Source organism: Falco cherrug, chromosome 6 (genome assembly GCF_023634085.1).
Source record: "Falco cherrug isolate bFalChe1 chromosome 6, bFalChe1.pri, whole genome shotgun sequence".
Classification (NCBI taxonomy): Eukaryota; Metazoa; Chordata; class Aves; order Falconiformes; family Falconidae; genus Falco; species Falco cherrug.
Window position 1 is genome coordinate 28,438,180 of NC_073702.1, and position 16,892 is coordinate 28,455,071.

The 16,892-nt window shown below is 51.5% G+C and overlaps 1 protein-coding gene and 1 long non-coding RNA gene across 2 annotated transcripts; one reads left to right on the top strand and one right to left on the bottom strand.

Moving 5' to 3' along the window:
- Positions 1-208: 208 nt before the first annotated feature.
- Positions 209-16,626, bottom strand: CYS1 (cystin 1). Its single transcript, XM_055713458.1, has 3 exons — positions 15,780-16,626; positions 6,991-7,040; positions 209-1,579 (listed from the first exon to the last, which is right to left on the bottom strand). The coding sequence occupies exons 1-3, from the start codon at positions 16,026-16,028 to the stop codon at positions 1,474-1,476; spliced, it is 405 nt and encodes a 134-aa protein (XP_055569433.1). The 5' UTR covers positions 16,029-16,626; the 3' UTR covers positions 209-1,473.
- On the top strand, positions 2,631-15,293 carry LOC106630975 (uncharacterized). The gene is made up of 3 exons (XR_008732729.1): positions 2,631-3,383; positions 14,080-14,406; positions 15,141-15,293. It is a non-coding gene; the product is annotated as an uncharacterized LOC106630975 (long non-coding RNA).
- Positions 16,627-16,892: the final 266 nt, after the last annotated feature.

Below are 16,892 nucleotides of genomic sequence, written 5' to 3' on the forward strand. Positions count from 1 at the left end.
CCAGCTTTGCTGAAGGCTGCTGCAGGAAGGACAACTAGAGCATTAGTATGTATGCCAGGGGTATAATCTAGTGTCTGCCTCACGGCATCCCTCCCACCATCCCCCGAGGATGCACTCTGCTTGGAGTCTGCAGGCACCGTAAGGTGATTCACCGTGTGAGCTAGAGAGCCTTTTTCAAAACATTTGATGCCTTTTACTGAGGGCTACATAGAGTACAGATGCATTTATTTCTGTTTCACAGATACCAGGAATTACAAAGAAGTTAAAATACAGCATTTTAAGATGTGTCCTGCTGTTTCCTCTTGCATTTACACAGGCTGTGTGAAGAGTTCATCTAATGTCTTTTATGCTTAAGCTGAAGACAGAAATAAGGTATTTTTCTACTTCTGATAATAAGCAGCTACTCATAGTATGTTAAGATGCAGGTAAAATAAAAGCATGAACCCTAAAATACCAACCTTCCCTGTCTGAGAGCACTGAAAATATATGGTTTCCTCTGGAGAGACAACTTTCTGCTTAACTTTTCAGTCAGCTAATGGTAAAATGCAGTGATTTTTCTTCTAGGCTACCCACTGAGGACAAGAAATAGGTGGGAAGGCCAGGAGTGATAATTCTGAAAATTTATTGCAAACAGCTGCTCTACAATAGCATGCAAGTCCCTCTCAAAATGGTGCTTGCTGGCCACAGCGAGGCAGCGCCGGGGACATGCCTCCCGCTTTCGCTGAAGGATCCACACCAAGGAGCCCCAGGTACGACACTGATGCTGGGATCCCTCCCCAAAGGGGTCGTACAAATCCTCTGCGCCCTGATGGCTCCCAGGAGCCTCATTTTGCCTATTGTAGTGGGATTCGAACTCTGGGATTACACTGCCTATGTACTGGACAGTGCGCTCACTCCCCATTTCATCTTACATCCCATACTGGGGACCACATTCCAAGAGACAATGCCAAGTCCAGACCTGGAACTGAGGCTTGCGCAGCACAAGGAGTAAATTTGACCTGTTTTAAGTGGCAGGAACGTGAATTTCATGTAACATCTCCTTAAATGAGATCTGAATCGAATGATATTACTGCATTTTTCTTCTGCTAAGACAAAACAAGATCTTCCTTCAAAACACCATGTCTCAGCACTTCTGGTACGATGCTTCGATTCTAGTACTTCTTCATTGGTAAATACCATTTAGAGATGAGCTGCTAAATATTGATTCACAAGATTAATTGCTCTGTCCTCCAGTGGCGCTTATCCAAAATCAGCAGTTGGTGAGGATCCTCACAGTCTCGCTCAGAGCTGGCTGGGAGGGCTTTCTCCTCCATGCTTCCCAAGCAGCCACACTGCTTCTCACAGTCCATCTCCCTTTGCCACCCACCTCTCCAGTGCCGTCTCGCTGTGCAAGGGGTTATTTTGTCAGCAGCAGTTTTGCTCCAGCTGTGCTTCCAGGAACATGCTTGAAGATCTTGTGGCACGGGGTTGGGTTCAGCGGCAGTACTCCCGCTCGATGCTTGCCATGAGCTCCTCCTCTGAGTAATCATATGATACTGTGGACTGTGCCGCCAGCTTCTTGCTGTTCCTTTGTGGGCACCTGCCAGGGAAGGCAATGAGTTATTGGTGTTGTGACAGAGAATCAAGACACAAGATGACCCTTACTTCTTTTTTTTTTTTTTTTTTTTTTTTTTTTTTTTGTGAATGGAAAGATCAAGTTGCATATGGCTTGCTGAGACACAGATACTCTGTCATGTCTAGTTCCCCCACCCCACAGACACATTGCTTGCTGACATTTGCTGTCACTTGGCACCTGTTTCAGTCTGCAAGTTCATTACAGCACAGCCCTTACAATGCTCCAGATCAAACTCCCAGAACCTTTTGGTGAGTTAGGTTTGAGGCCTGGCTAAGGGACTGCATAACCTTTATGCTAGTTACTAGTTTTAAGGTTTTATGCATTTTTGTTTGTATCTGTAAGGAATCTTTGTTTGTATCTGTAAGGAATTTGAGTTTCAACCAAAATATGAATGCAAGTACCTCAGACTGCTCTTTGGCTTTTATTTATTTTCACATCAGCACAACTCTCCCACAAGTGGGAACCGATGTACGATTCAAAGGCAGCTGGTATGGGTTTTATTGGTGTTATCAGAGGTGGTTCGTGTTGGGTACAAGGGAAATCTGCCCCTACCTGCATGAGGGAGAACAGTGAAAAGTCTTCTGCAAGCTTTGACCTCTGTAGCTCACGCTACCAAGTCCGTCTACTGATCTTGCCCTCCAGGGCTGAAAAGGGGAGACAGCAGCTGCCAAGCGAGCACTCCTCTTTGACCTTGCAGAGAACTGGGAGGCGAGCTAGCCGGGCTGTCAGGCCAGTCATCTCTGGAAGCTAGGGCACGTGGCTCCGTGAAATGGAGGTCATGGTGAGGTACAGAGCTAAGCGGAGACTTGAGTTGGTAAATCTAAACTGTGAAGTGCTCTGCCATGACATGTCAACTGAGATTGGTGAGCTTACCTTATGACCATCCGCTGGTGGAGAATAAATAAGCAAGAAAGAAATGGTTTTGTACAGTTGCCAAAGAGGAGAGATTCTCATATCCAACAGCAGGGCTCCAAACCGGTCCCAGACGCATTATGTAGCATCTATTGACTTACCATTTCTCTGAGGACAAGATCTCTCCCACCCTTGGTCTGGCATCTGGGATTAATTTGGCCATCAGCAACCTCCAGTGAAAAAACTAAGGACCTGCTTACTAGATGAAATCTAAGGAGCTGCCCCAAAGCAAGCAAGTAGACATAGAATCAGAAACCAAAGAACCCTGAAATGCTTTTCTAAGGAAACCTTGTCATATAGAGGAGGTGCTTTCATAAACTGCCCTTCCTGGGCAAGGGAGCACCCGCAGCATTCCTCGAACAGGCAGCAGCCAGTCTCTGCTGCTATCGCTGCAGAGCAAAAGGCAGCAGTGCAGCCCTTCCTCTCTTCTTATCTGCCTGGCTCAGAAAGGCTCCTGCCCAGTCCAGCTGCTCTGACCCAGCTGTGTTAACACCGTGCCCGCCCCCACGCGTGTCAGAAAGAGTTTGATGTTCTTCCTGGAGCAGCCTGGTGACCAGCCAGCTGGTGTGGCAGCTGGGCCATGTGGGTGTCCCACACTTATTTACGCTGCACCGTGCCCTTGATGGCAAGTTCTACTGGCAGCAAGATGGCAGCAAGTAGGATTTAGCCAGTGGACTCTTCTGCTTATTCCTTTTATTTTTTATTTTTTTCTTCTGATGGTCTGCAGGGAGTCCGGTTTCCACCGTAGTAAATGAGAACTGGGAAGAAAGCTAAAGGTTCAAGAACTCAAAGCATACACCAGCAGCTACAAAGCAAGGACTGGGAAAAAGGAAATGCAGAAATCTGACTTAAGCAGGTGATTTATTGATTTAAACTCTGCACTGTGATAATCCTTAAACTAATTTTATATTACGTGATGAATTAGAGGCAGAGCTCTTGGCAGCTTGCTTGCAGGCCCACAGAAGAGTCATTGTTTCTCTTAGTGGTTACATAATTTCCCACTGTTAATTATTCCTGACACTTTGGCTTGCAGGGTGACCTCCAAGCATGGGAGAAAATCTCCAGGTAAAATTGGTACTCATTGAAACACAGATGTGCTCTTCAAAAGACAAAAGCAAACCTCCCTTACCACGCACCTCTCGGAACTGAGAGGAACAGAGGGGGCTGTGTTTGTTTCAAGAGCAAAGGAAAAACAAGTTGCCCTTCATGTTCTTCCTCCCTATTTTTTTGTGGCAAATTTCTGTATCATTTAATATGGAAAAACTGAAATTAATTAAGAAACAAGAGATTCAATATGGGTAACAGGAGAAAGTTCTGCACCCTGAGGACAGCAAGCAGACAGAGGATCAGGCTGTGGTTGCACAGGCTCCATCCTTGGAGACTTTCAAGACCTGACGGGACAAGGCCTGGAGGGTTCTGCTTTGACCTCACAGTTGATCCAGCTTGGAGCAGGAAATCGGACTGCAGACCTCCTGAGGCTCTCCCAGCCTGAACCCTGATCTCAAAGGTACGCTGGTGCAGCTGTTTCTGCTGGCCCTGGCATCAAAAGAGAGGCTGTGGCGGGGAAATTCCACGCACAGGACATGGGCAGGACAGGAGCTGTGGCCCACAGCCCTCTCCCACGCTCCGCCAGCTGCTCCGGCGCCAGAGGTGGCCCCTTACTGCTCCCACCAACAGGCAGCCGGGGCTGTGGATCGGGGCTTGCAATCACGCAGAATCCAGCTGAGGGCTGTTACTGTTTCCGATTTGGAAAATAACAGGTCAGTGCATTGAGGGGAAAAATTTTCAAACCTCAGATGTTCTGGGGGAAGAGGGAAACCCGGGAAGGAGCGAAGTGGAGAGAGAGCTAGCTGAAAAGCGTACAAGAGGGGAATTTGCAGCACGGTAGGACAGCGAAGGAAAAAAAGGCCGGTGCAGATCCATCAAGATTATTGTGCAGGCTTCTCATTATGAAAAAGTTATTAACAGCTTGGAGGGAGTTTAGAAAGCAGCAATAAAAGTGATTTAAGAGGCTAGAGCAAAGCAATTTAGGAAAGAGGAAAGCAAGAAATATGCTCCATTTCAGCTAAAAGCCTCTCTGTGTTTAAAGATTATTAAGGGAAGGAGGGTTATTTATTCTTTTTTTATGGAACAACAATGAACTGTGCCATGAGGAGAAGGAATGCAAAGGGCAAAATTAGACCAAAAGTGAGCAAAACCACCTTGGAGCAAGGTCCCAGCTGTAAGGATGGCTGGCAGTGCCCCATCCCTGCTGTCAGGCAGCTGCCTGGTGTGGGGGAGAGCTGCCTGTGGGCTCTGGTGACAGCATCCCTGGTGGGTGGCTAGGGTGACAGCTCTGAGGCAGAAACCTGAGTGAAGTGGCTGAAAACTAGGCTGGGGTGAATCTAGGCCAGTGTTTTTTATTGTTTTGTTGAGGATGGGAAAGTCCAGGGTTAATCATTAAAATGCCTTCTGCAAGACTTTGCAGCTGAAAAATGGGTCAAAACAACGCCCCGGTAACTCTGCCAGTGACACGAGCCTTGGCAGCAGCAGGAAAATCATTACCGCGTTCCTGGGCTGTGTCATCCCACCCGTGGACTACCAGATGCTAAAGAGCGGTTCCCAAAAGAACTGCGGGGGTAGAAGAGGGGTAACACAGTGCAATCAGGAATCCATCCATCCATGTTCCCGTGCACGTCTATTTATTAGGGCCTGGTTTAGATGCTTACGTGGTGGCACACAGGCGTGTTTGCAGCACAGGGACTGCACACCTACAGCATCTGTCTCGTGTTGACTGCTCTCTTGGCAGATAATAGTATTAAGTCTCTGTATTTAGTTTTTCTTCTCCTTGCTTGGAATTTATTTCTTATTTAATGTGGCTTTACGGGAATTTCTTCAGTCAGCAACTCTATAAAGACAAGGCTGATTTTTGCTGCTTGTAACATGAGTGTTTATCTAGAATAATTCTAGCCACAGAAATGTGAAGGGTGAGGCACCTGCACACATTAACTGCTGTTTCAGGGGCTTGATTTGATTTGGTTTCTTCAAAATGCAGTTTTGCTGGGTGCTGGACCATTTTAAAAACGAACAAAAAAGAGGTTTGCATGCAGTTCTTGCCAGCAGAAATTGCAGCCCTGCTTACCATGGGTGGCAGAGGCAATCCGCACGTGACCTGTGCTATGGGCTCTGCAGTGAGTATAAAGTAAATGTTATCTAAACGAAAATAAGCTCCTGCTCTGTCATCCCAGATCAGAAACCTGTTTCCTCTATCTCAGGTTTTCCTTTTGTGTTTCAAAGAGGGAGGGAGAAAGAAAGCCTTGGCAGGGGGTGAGGGGCCAGTGGGAGCCTGGGGCTGGGGAGCTTGGTGTGGGACTGCAGCAGGGCTGGGTGTGCACCCCCAGAGAAGACTGCTCAGTTGCCGTAGCCCAAAGCCTATTGAGGATGCTGGCGAGTCCAGAGGGGTTAAGGTCCCTGCGAGCGCACCTGTACAAACCTCACCCTCAGGAAAGGTAAGGGCAGCCACATTTTGCAAGCACTCCCCAAACAAGCAGCCTCTCACCAGGTGAGCTCCCTGTCAGCCGGGAGGGAGAGGAGGAGGAGGAGGAGGAGGAGGGAGGAGGAGGAGGGAGGGTGGCAGCTGGCGCTGGGGCTCTCGTGTCACATCGACCAGCGCTGCTCGGCGTTACTAGGTCACAGCCCGATGGCCAGATTGGCAGATTAGTCAGCGCTCGAGTGCTGCAGGAGCAGAGGGGCTGGATGACAGTCAGAGCTTAATGTTGAAGAGAGTTGCTTTTTAGCATAAGAAGATGGTATTTTAAGATGGTTTTCCAAGCCTTTATGTTTCATCTGGGTTTCCTTAACATGTGCATCAAACTGTTCCCATTGCTCCCAGTGCCAGCAGACTGGGAGGCGCAGCCTGCTCGGTAGCTTTTGCTTGTGGAAGATTTCAATTTCTTTTGTGGGCACCCAGTGCAGTAGGTCCCCACCATTCCCAGGTCCCTGAGGGACACTCTTGTTGCTAACTGGTGTGGCATGGGAGTGTCTCATGGATTTTCTCTTATGATTCCTGGGAAGCAGAGATGTTCTTTTCTACATGCTGAAAGAGCCCACGGGTGAGCTGTGGGTGAACAGGGCCTGACCTATTTGTTGGAGCGAACCTCCCCAGCTTGTCACAAGCTCCCTCAAGGTGCCTCTCTGACATGTGGACTAAATGCAGCCTAAATTCTGCATTGCTCGTGACCAGGAATGAATCTCTATACTGTACTTGAGCTGGAGCCTGGATCTTTTCAGGCAGCACAGCTCCTGGGTTTTTTAAAATTGGCAAATAGGTAGAGGACAGAATATTTAGGACTCTAAACCATTCCACACCATTCCCACCTCGTTTGTACAGTGGGAGGTGTGCAGGAATAGCTTTTCCTTTTATGCTCCCTTTGTTCCAGCTGCTTTCTCCCCCTGCAGATACAACAAATGCACAGGGTACTCACTGATGGTCAGCATCGATCTCTGGGCCTGGTGGGCTTCTGGTTGCCAAAGCCTGGGAAAGGAGAAAAGTCATGTATTTCTGTTATAACACTGTAATGTTGAGGGATGTGATTCCGCCCCTCCACTCCACTCCGGCGAGACCCCCCTGCAGCGCCGGGTCCAGCTCTGGGGCCCTCGGCACAGGGGAGACATGGACCTGTCGGAGCGGGTCCGGAGGAGGCCACAGACATGGTCAGGGGGCTGGAGCAGCTCTCCTGTGAGCACAGGCTGAGGGAGTTGGGGCTGTTCGGCCTGGAGAAGAGAAGGCTGCGGGGAGACCTTACAGCGGCCTTTCGGCACTTAAAGGGGGCCTATGAGACGGATGTAGAGAGGCGCTTTATCAGGACCTGTAGCAACCGGACAAGGGCCAATTGTTTTAAACTGAAAGAGGGCAGATTTAGATTAGATACTAGGAAGAAATTCTTCACTGTGAGGGTGGTGAGGCACCGGCACAGCTTGCTCGGAGAAGCTGTGGATGCCCCATCCCTGGAAGTGTCCAAGGCCAGGCTGGATGGGGCTCTGAGCAACCTGGTCTGGTGGAAGGTGTCCCTGTCCACGGCAGGGGGTTGGAGCTAGGTGATCTTTAAAGGTCCCTTCCAACCCAAACCATTCTGTGATTCCATGGTCAGTGCCGTGCTCTGACCATAGAGCCAGCCCACACAGGACGGCTCACCACCATCTGTCTTATTCTCATACTGTGCAGAATGGGATGGTGGCACTCAAGTCCTCAGTCTGCCCAAGGACTGTCAGGGACTGTGCTCCTCCATGGCAGGGGGTTGGACTGAATGATCTGTAAGGTCCCTTCCAACTCAAACCATTCTTTATTTCTATGAAACCTATCTCTGTCTATAGCAGGCTATGTCTGCCCTGGTTTAAACCCCCTAACAACCTCCACGGAGACAATACAGGTAAAAGACAGTCCGCTTTACTGAGCACTGTTCTGCTCTGTGTCAGTGTTGAGGGCAGCTGGGTGGCTGCAGGCTCCAGAACTGAAACCACTGAACGTTAACGTGGTAATCCTCCCAGTTTTCCCATGAATACCCACTGCCCCCCCCAGCTGACAGGTGGCAGTATGAAAACACCTGCTGAGGAAGGAAGTTACGGCAACACAGATCCAATTGTTTCTACCTGACAAAGCTGCTTCCCTGAAATGATCCATCTGGAGTGAAACATCCACCTTCCCTATGCTGGAAGCCCATGGATTTCCAACGGGGCACCAGAGGGTCAACCAAAGCCAAACCTTTGGCATTTAAAATGGGAAGATGATGGGACCTTGGGTCTGTCTGAGCCCCCAGCTGGACCAGTAACAAAATGAACCCACTTCAGCCAGATGCTACTGAGAAGAATATAACTTTTCTCTTTTTCTACTTCCTCACTGTACTCGCATGGGGAAAGGAAGGGGGACAGGGATGAGGGCTGTGGCTTTGCACAGAACTAGACTCATTTTGGCTTGCCATTATTTTTTATGAGCTGCAGTCCTAAAGCTGGTGGGCCTTCTTCATAGAAGTTATCCTAAATCTCATGATGACACTAACAGATGTTAAACGGGTAGCACACAGAACCAAAGCGAGGACTTGGCTTCCAGAAAATAGAAATGAAAAGTTGTTCCATCAGCGTGAAAAAGAGAAAAAAAAATTCCTGCACAAGAAAAAAGGGAAGCAAAGGAAGCAGGGAGTGGTGCTGAAAACCTTCCAGGTCAGAGCCATTGCCTATACATCTGCTGTGCAGTGTTTCTGAAGGGCTGGATGGGATCAAGCGATTCCTCAGAAAGATCGTGTATCAAACCTGTGCTGTCCCGAGGTCCAGCAGTGCATGGGACTGGTGCTGGTAACCCTGGGAGCTATGGAGGAGATATCTCTCCATAGGCAGCACCGGTAAGGCAACGATGGCTTTATGCACAGTTTTGGGCTGATGTAAATCAGTTTGTGTTGGTCAGGCTTGTATATGGTATCTGCTGGATAGAAATGTCCACCTGGGTGTCTGCTGTTAATGCGTGGCACCTGACTTCAATTTGAGAGGAGATGTTTTCACTATGGTCCTTCCTCAGCTGCTTTCCAGGTGGATGGACAGGAATTGAGGTTTAAACACAGTGGTTTCAGGCGCTGCTAGGCACACAGGTACTTGGCAGCAAACTATTCAGCTCTTCCCCGGTTCCTGGCTGGGCTTTGTGCTGCGGTCACCTTTGGCTCCCATGCTTGAGCAGGTGAGGGGGGGCTGCAGCAAAGACTCCTCTCTCATGGCACTGCATCAACACCTCTTCCAGGCAAACCCTAAGTGGCTTCTATTTCTGGAGCTGGGAAAGGCGTCTGCTATCCACTGTCTTTCATGTCCTAGCTGCTTGCTTAAAATTACAAACTAGATCTCTACGGAAGACTTGTAACATCTTTTGATGCCTGTCAAAAGGCACTCCACTTCCCCTCAGAAGAGCCCGCGCTCTTTGGCAGCACTTTGTTTTCTCTGGAAGAGCCTGAACTGTTCTAGAAACAGCTCCTGGGTCCAAGTGGAGATGAGGCTATGTGAGAAAGCTGACAGTGATGGAAGAGAGTTCCCGCCTGGTTTTTTGGCATAGTTTCTTGGCAATCTCCTACAAGTGACAAGAGCAAGCAGCAGAGCCAGGAGGACACCGTGCTGAGCTCCAGGGGCTGACTTCTCCCGGGAGCACACCCCACAATGCAGCCCTGCATCCTCATCATCACCATCACCCACTGGGCTACTGCTGCCACCCTGGTTTCCTACCACCAGGCAAAGTACATTATTCATTCTCAGCACCGAGGGGAATACAGTTCTCAAGGAGTGCTTTGATGCTACTCTTCCCACAGCGAGAACCCAGCTTCCAACAGTTCTGGGCAAAGGATGGGTTTGGATCATTTTAGGGAGGGGTTTGAAGTGTACAGTAAGTTGTCTTTTTTTCTTCCCTTGTGGCTGACTCCTCCATATTACGAGCTGTACGTGTTGTGTGGGTGGAAGACAGAATTAATTAGTCATCAGGATGGAGCAGCTCTGGTTAGCAAAATCTGCTTCCCTGTGCAAAATCAGCTCCCACCTTCTCCAAGGGATCTGTCAGCAACAACACTTATTTCCCAAGAGAATTTGGCATTGGTACAGGTAGACATTTAATTTGGTGCATGCGGGAAAAATGGTGGCGAGTAAAACCAAAAAGCACCTCCAGCCTCTGCCTTTCCACTGCCATCAGAGCCTCCTTGCTTCGGGAGCTGCTCCTAACCCGGCCGGGTGAACGACGCGTGGCTTCGCGGTGCCCAAGTGACACCCTGCGGGCAGCAGGCAGGATGCGGAGCCGGCTGTCGCAGGCAGTGAGACATAACAAAACCTGACCCCACCCAGCCCGCTCCGGATTGCTGTAATGTACATGATGCAAGTTCAGCAGATAATTAGTATTAGCCCTTTTTGTGGGTTAAGATGATGTGCACGTCACGACACTTTAGTATTATGGGTTCCTATCCTACAGCTAAATAAGTAATTGCTGGCCTGCTTGGCCTATGCCCTGTTAAGAGATAAATGAAGTCAGCTTCTCCTTTCTGCAGCTTGCAGTCATCTTTTTATTACTCATCCAGACTGCAGCGTGTCTCCTTGTTTTCCACCCTGTTCCCAGCGTCGGCATCTCATGCTGGGGTCTGTTGTGCTACAAAGCCCCACATTGCTACCACGTCCAGGTTTAAAGGGTTGGATATTAAGCTCACCCAGCATGTACTCGGGTTTAATTTAGTGTAATGAGATGTGAGGCGGAGTGGTGTGACAGCCATTGCACACACAGTTCAGCCGTCCTTTACGTTAGGGCAGTGGCTCCTGGGGGCAAGGCAGAGTGGAGAGCTGGATGCAGGGGCTATTTCTCTCTACTCCCCCCAACCCGGTGCAAGCTGTGGCTGGCATTGCTCACGGTCCTGCCTGCCATAACCCCCCTGCTCCCTCCCTTCTCCTTCTGTCAGCTGTCAGGGTGAGTTGGGTGAGAGCACCCTCCCCTGGGACCTGCAGGGCAATCTGGAGCCGTAGCTCCGAGCTGCCCTCGAGCTGTGTTGAAACCGGCCGATGACAGCCTCAACTAGTAAAATCACATCGTCTCCAAAACTGGGTGGCCGATTTGAAGCTGCCTCTTAGGGGTGCTCCCTGTACTGCCCCCCGAAACATTATTTGGGAGACTGTGAGTTGGTCCTGGCCCTGGCCAAAACCATGCCAGCTCAGTGGGGCAGACGGCCATGGTCTGACGCCAGGCAGTTGCTATGGTATAGTTTACTGGTACAGATACAGCCCTGAGATAGAGTAGAGTAGAGGTACAGACCCTGAGTGGTCCCGTGATGCGCAGGGGAGCCTGGAGAGTGACTGAGTCACTGTCTACGTGGGAGCAGTGTGGTCCCCTGCCAGTGCTGGTCCACTGGTCTGTGGTTTCATTTTGTGGCTTTTCTGCAGGATGTAAGTCAGTGCCTCCTTCCCTACCTCTGCTCCTCCCAAATCCCTCTTCACAAACACCCCGTGAACTGGACCAGGGGACCGATCGGAGCTGGAATGAAAATCCCCTCCTTTGGGGGGGAGGAAGGTGATGTCGGCCGGCTGGAGTGCGTTGCAGATGCCGTTTGCAGCAGAGCCACAGATGGTACAGCAGAAGGGCAGCACCCTCCAGCGACGCCAGCAAATAATGTGGATGGTTAAGGCCGTCATCACCGCCAAATACCGCCTCTCACAAACCGCAATCGGAGTTATCGCTGGCAAAAACCAATCTAGCTTACCCAACGTGTCAGCAGGTACCAAACGGGCCGTATAGCCCCAGCTGCATCCTAGGCAAAGCACTCCCAGCCTTGCTCAGGTCTGCAGCAACATCCTCTGGCCAGCGAAGGAATTGGGAGCAGGCGGTGGACGGGAAGTGGGCAGGGATGCAGGGAGTTCCCACGCTGCTTCTCTCCTGCCAACGAAAACACCAGCTCCCAGCTATTCTGCGCATGCCCTGGGCTTAGTGTTTAGTTCAGGGATGGTTTCAGGGCAAAAGCAACCCATGCTCTACCAAGTGATGTGGGTGGGTGGGTGGGAAATACCTAAGTCAGCAGTTTTCCAAGTGCAGCTGAAACACAGCTGTGCTGGGAGGGTGACACTGGCTGAGGGGACAGCACAGCTCCCTGCTTGCTGGGCTCTGGTAAAGTTTCAGGTGCTTTTAAATAGACAAGGAACATAATGTGAGAGAGAGGGAGACCTTTTGCTCAGCAACCACCAGATCCATACCTGGACAATTGCAGAATCTGAAATAATCTCACTTTGGACCTTTTACTTAGCTGCTTCCCTAGTTTGGAGCTCAAGGATTCCCAAATGTTCAGTTGGAAAAGACCTTGTCTGAAGGACCCTGGCCAGTGGAGCACAGCTCCTGACACAACTGTAGGAGAACATCTTGACTTGGCTCTTTTTTTTACCATTAAAACCAGGAAGAAAAAGCTGAAATAAATTGCTAACAGCACTGAACTAGAAAGATCAAATTTCTGTTTGGAGGAAGCATACTTTCATTAGAGTAGGAAAAATAAACCTATCTGAGTTCCTGTGAGAAATTAATGGGGCTTGACATAAAATGTCCCCACAGGACCCCTGTGTGTTTGCAGCTGGGACCAGCCAGCCACGAGATGATGCTGCGCCACATCAATGTGCAGAAAGAACATTTATCTGGCTGAAAAAAATCACGCAAAGCTTTGAAGACCTGGGTGTTTGGAAAGTATATGACAGTCCCTCTAGGAGTCAGCTAAACATACCCTCTACCCGTGTTATTCCTGTGCTGCAGCTGGGGCTTAGGTTTACCGTAATCACATCCCCTCTCCAGTTAGAAGGAGTAACGGCACCATGGAAAAAGCTGTTAAAAGCAAGACCCTAACATGTCTGCGTGATTCTACCATTTCAGGAAACCAGTGGGGAAACGTCTGAGGCTGCAGCCTCTTCCCTGGTTTCCACCAGGAGCTGCCACCCTGCTCTGTGCTGCAGCAGCACCTGCAAAACCACAAGTACTTTTTCTGTCTTGAACAAAGAAACAAGGAAAAAGCACGTACAACCATCTGGAACTGAGGGCAAACCTGAAAATGGACATTTGATGCTGATAAGGAGGTGCTGGGGTCTGCTCCAAGCTGGATTCAGGTTCCCCATTAGGATTTGGTTCCCAGCCCACTGCCGTGATGTGCTTTCATGCTTCTCACTCCAAAGCACTATTTGAATGCAACAGAGGTATCTCAAGCTTTTAAATGCAGCTGCATCCCTCTCCACCAGCCCTTGCCACCTGGCATAACCCCCCATCAGCGCTGCCGGCTTGCTGCTGGAGGACAAGGTGCATCGGGGTTCAGGTGCGAAGCACAGCGTTGGTGCAGAGCACGCTCAGGAGAAACCCAGCCTGACAGCAGAGAGCTGAGCCCTGCTTGCAGGCACCCGCTCTCTTCTGGCTGGTGGCAAACCCCTCCTCTCCTCCTTGCTCCTCCATGGGCTATTTCTTCACCAGACTTTTCTACTGTAATATCTCCTCATTGCCTTTCCTCCTCCTCCCTCATCTTTTCTCCATTAGCTCTGTTGAATCAACTTATCCTTTCTGCTCTGAAATTTCTTTGCTCATCCTCCAGCTGAACAGGGCAAAGCAAGCAGGTTCCCACCACAACAGAGAAATTACAAATGACTGGTTGAGAAGCTGGCAAGACCAACAGAAATTGCCCTCAAAATTTCTAGCAAGGAACTAGTGACACAGCGAAGCTGGTATCCCTTTCCAGAAACCTCCTCCACCAGCCTCATGGGAAGGGTGGGACTGCAGTCTGCACAATGACCCCAAAGAATAAACTGCATCCAGTAAACAACCAAAACGGTGCTGCAAAGTTTCCTCCCTCCTTCTCTCAGGCTAGTGACTTTTTAGGCCTCCAGGAGTCAGAAGGGTAAGCCCACGACTACTGTCTGTACCACAGCCACCTCAGCTTCAGGCAAAGAAAATGCTATCAAGAAGAGCTTCAGGTTCAACCTGAAAATATTTAAGACTTCCCTTGTATGGCCTTTACATCTTTGAAAAACACTGGTAATTCTTTGCTGTCTTTCAGACCACTTGTCTGGCTGCAACCAGAGATGTGAACCTCATTCCCAAACAAGACACATCAGCAGCAGCTGGACAAGGAGACACATAAGGTGCTTGGCATCCCTGTCACCCCATGGGCAGCACAGCTGTGTGCCACGGCCACCTGGCCACGCTGGGTGACCGAGGCCCCACGTGCCTGCTTCAGCCTGAATTTTGAGGGCCCTCACAGACATCTCTGCGCTGCAAGGCGTGACGGTGTTCCCACCGTGGGTTTGCACTGGGTGTGACCACAGCTCGGGGCAGCTAAGGTGATGCTACGGGTTCCTCATCATTATTCCTGCCAGAGGAGGAGGTATGCCCCCCCCCCCCCATGCCACCCCAGGGGCCACGTCTTAAATTCTTCAGTCTTTCTGGTTTGCTTCTTGTCATGAGTTCACTAGTATCTACTGCCACAGTATACTGTCTCTTTACTGATTTTTGTGAAGAAAGATGAGGGCAGCTCTGTGGCCTTTCTGATACATAATTACCCAGAATACACATCACTTCAAAACAGAGCTAAAATACCACTTTATGCACAGGAAAATTCACAACTGATGTAATTATTATTTTTAAAGATCCAGCCACGATATTCACATGGGGAAACAGAGGGAAAACAGACAGCAGCAGCCTCTGTTCCCATAATTAAAGATAAATGGGAGACATCAGGAGGATTGTTCATAAATGAGAGTCCCTCAGAGGAGAAAGCAGTGCTGGGCTGAGCTCTCCTGTTCGTACTGCAGGAGGGTTTGGAGTTAAAAAAGCAAGGAAAAAATACAACAAGAGCTCTATTTTTTCCATTTCCAAATCTTTTTTTCTTTGAGGCTTTCCTTTAAAACTTGTCTAAAAAAAAAAAAAAAGGGTTCTCATACTGAACCCTGCCAAGTTTCCTAATGCCAAAATTACTTTGTATTAAAGCTATCCTTACCCCATGGACATGCAGTTTGGCAATGGAAACAACACACTTCCAAAGAGCAAAACTCAAGCATGCAAGGCAGAAAGTTCCTGGGTCCTAAGTGTTCGTTTCTCTTTTTATATTTATTACTTCAGTCTGACGACATTCGCGCATCTGTGGAGAGCAGCGTTTATCGAACAAGCAACACACAAGTTTCAAAGCCAAGCAAAGATGAAAGAAGCCGGTGACTTTTGGCCTCATCCCCAGACGATATAGATGCTACTTTTTTTGGTTTGGTTTGGTTTTGGTTTTTTTGTTGGGCTTTTTTTTTTTCGGGGGGGGGGGGGGGGGGGCGGGAGATAAACTCCCTCAGAGGTAAATCCATTATTTCTTAAACACAAAGAGACCGAAATGTTTCTTTAGGGAGAGCCAGGCTGCACTCGCAGCGGCTAGCAAACATCGCGCCGCAGCTTTACGTTCGCATTTGTAAACTCCTGCCGACAAGCCCGCCCCAGGGAAAGGCACCAGCTGCACTTCATGAAGTCGAGCTATTTCCACAAGGCAGGAAAAGCAACTTTCAGTGGCCCAGGAAAACGGGAGAGGGGTTCGGCGCCTGCGGGGACGGCGCTCCCGCCGCACCAGCGGGAGCGAGGGCAGCCGAGGGCCGGGCGCGGTGCGCCCGCGGCGGTACGAGCGCTGAGCCCCGGCCCCCAGCGCTCCCCAGCCCCGCATGGCGGGTCCGGGATACCGGCCGGCAGGTGGGCCCGGTGGCGCGGTCCCGGCCGGGCACTTACCGGCTGCTGGAGCGAGGGGGACCCGCCGCCGCCTGCCGCCGCCGCCTCCCCGCAGCGCCCGGCGCCCCGGGGCGGGGGGTTGCCGCCGGCGGCCGGGGCTGGGCGGCCGGGGGCGGGCAGCGCCGCCGCCGCCTCCTCGCACTCGGCCGGCACCGTCTCCAGCAGCTCCCGGTTCTCCGCCGCCGCTCTGCCCGCGGGCACGGCCGCGCCCCCCGCCGCGCCCCGCCGCCGGCTGCTGCCGCTGCCCATGGCCGCCGGTCCCGGAGCCAAGGGCCGTGCGGGCGGGGGGGCGGCGGGAAGCGCTGCCGGGCGCCGCCGCCTCTCCCGGCCGGGGCGGACCGGGCGCGGCTCTCGGCCGCCCCTCGGAGCCTGGGTCTCCGGAAGCCTTCGCGGGGGGGATCCCTGGCAGGAGCGCCCCGGAGGCCGCGGGAAGGAGCCGGGGGTGCAGGGGAGGGGGCACGGGCGGCCCCGCCGCGCTTGTGAGCTGCTCTTGCCCTCCCACAACCAGCAACACCCGCCCGTTATCCCGGGCCTCCGAGCCGTCCCTCGCGTACATCTGCCGGAGCTGGGGACACACACTCGGGGACACCCCCCCCCAGCCGGGGACACCCCCCCCCAGCCGGGGACACACACCAGCCGCCAGGCAGCGTGCAGCAGGGGCAGCGACGCCGGGTCCGTTCCAGCAGACCCCCCCCCCCCGCCGGGCCCTGCAGGCCTCTGAGCCAGGCAGCCCGGCGGTGCCACCCGGGCCAGTTTTGGCACCCGGCGCCGGTTCAGGCCGCGCTGCTGGGCCCGGGCGATTTTCTGCCTTTGGGCTGAGCGGTGGAAGCGGTGGAGATTTGGGGAAGCCCCCGTGCAAGGCGGACAGGACAGCTGGGCACCCCCTCAGCCCCTTCCCGCCGACAGAGTCACTCTGCTCCCCAGCAGCCCGCTGAGCCTGCGGAGCAGATCCCCGAAGCACCCCCACCACCTCCTTCTGCCTTCGCTCCTGACAGCACCCTGGCGATGCAGCCCTGGGCACTCTGGAAGGCCTGGCTGAAATGTACAAGTCCCTGTTAAAGGCGAGGCTGTCGTTTCTCCCCTGGAGAGGAGATCAGGGGGGTAAACCAGCTC

Excerpts from the sequence above, each read along its gene's own strand:
- CYS1 (XM_055713458.1), bottom strand. The coding sequence starts at position 16,028 with ATGGGCAGCGGCAGCAGCCGGCGGCGGGGCGCGGCGGGGGGCGCGGCC. Across the intron at positions 7,041-15,779 it reads CCCCCTCGCTCCAGCAGCCG|GCTTTGGCAACCAGAAGCCC; the intron begins GTAAGTGCCCGG and ends CTCCTTTCCCAG. Across the intron at positions 1,580-6,990 it reads GAGATCGATGCTGACCATCA|GTGCCCACAAAGGAACAGCA; the intron begins GTGAGTACCCTG and ends CTTCCCTGGCAG.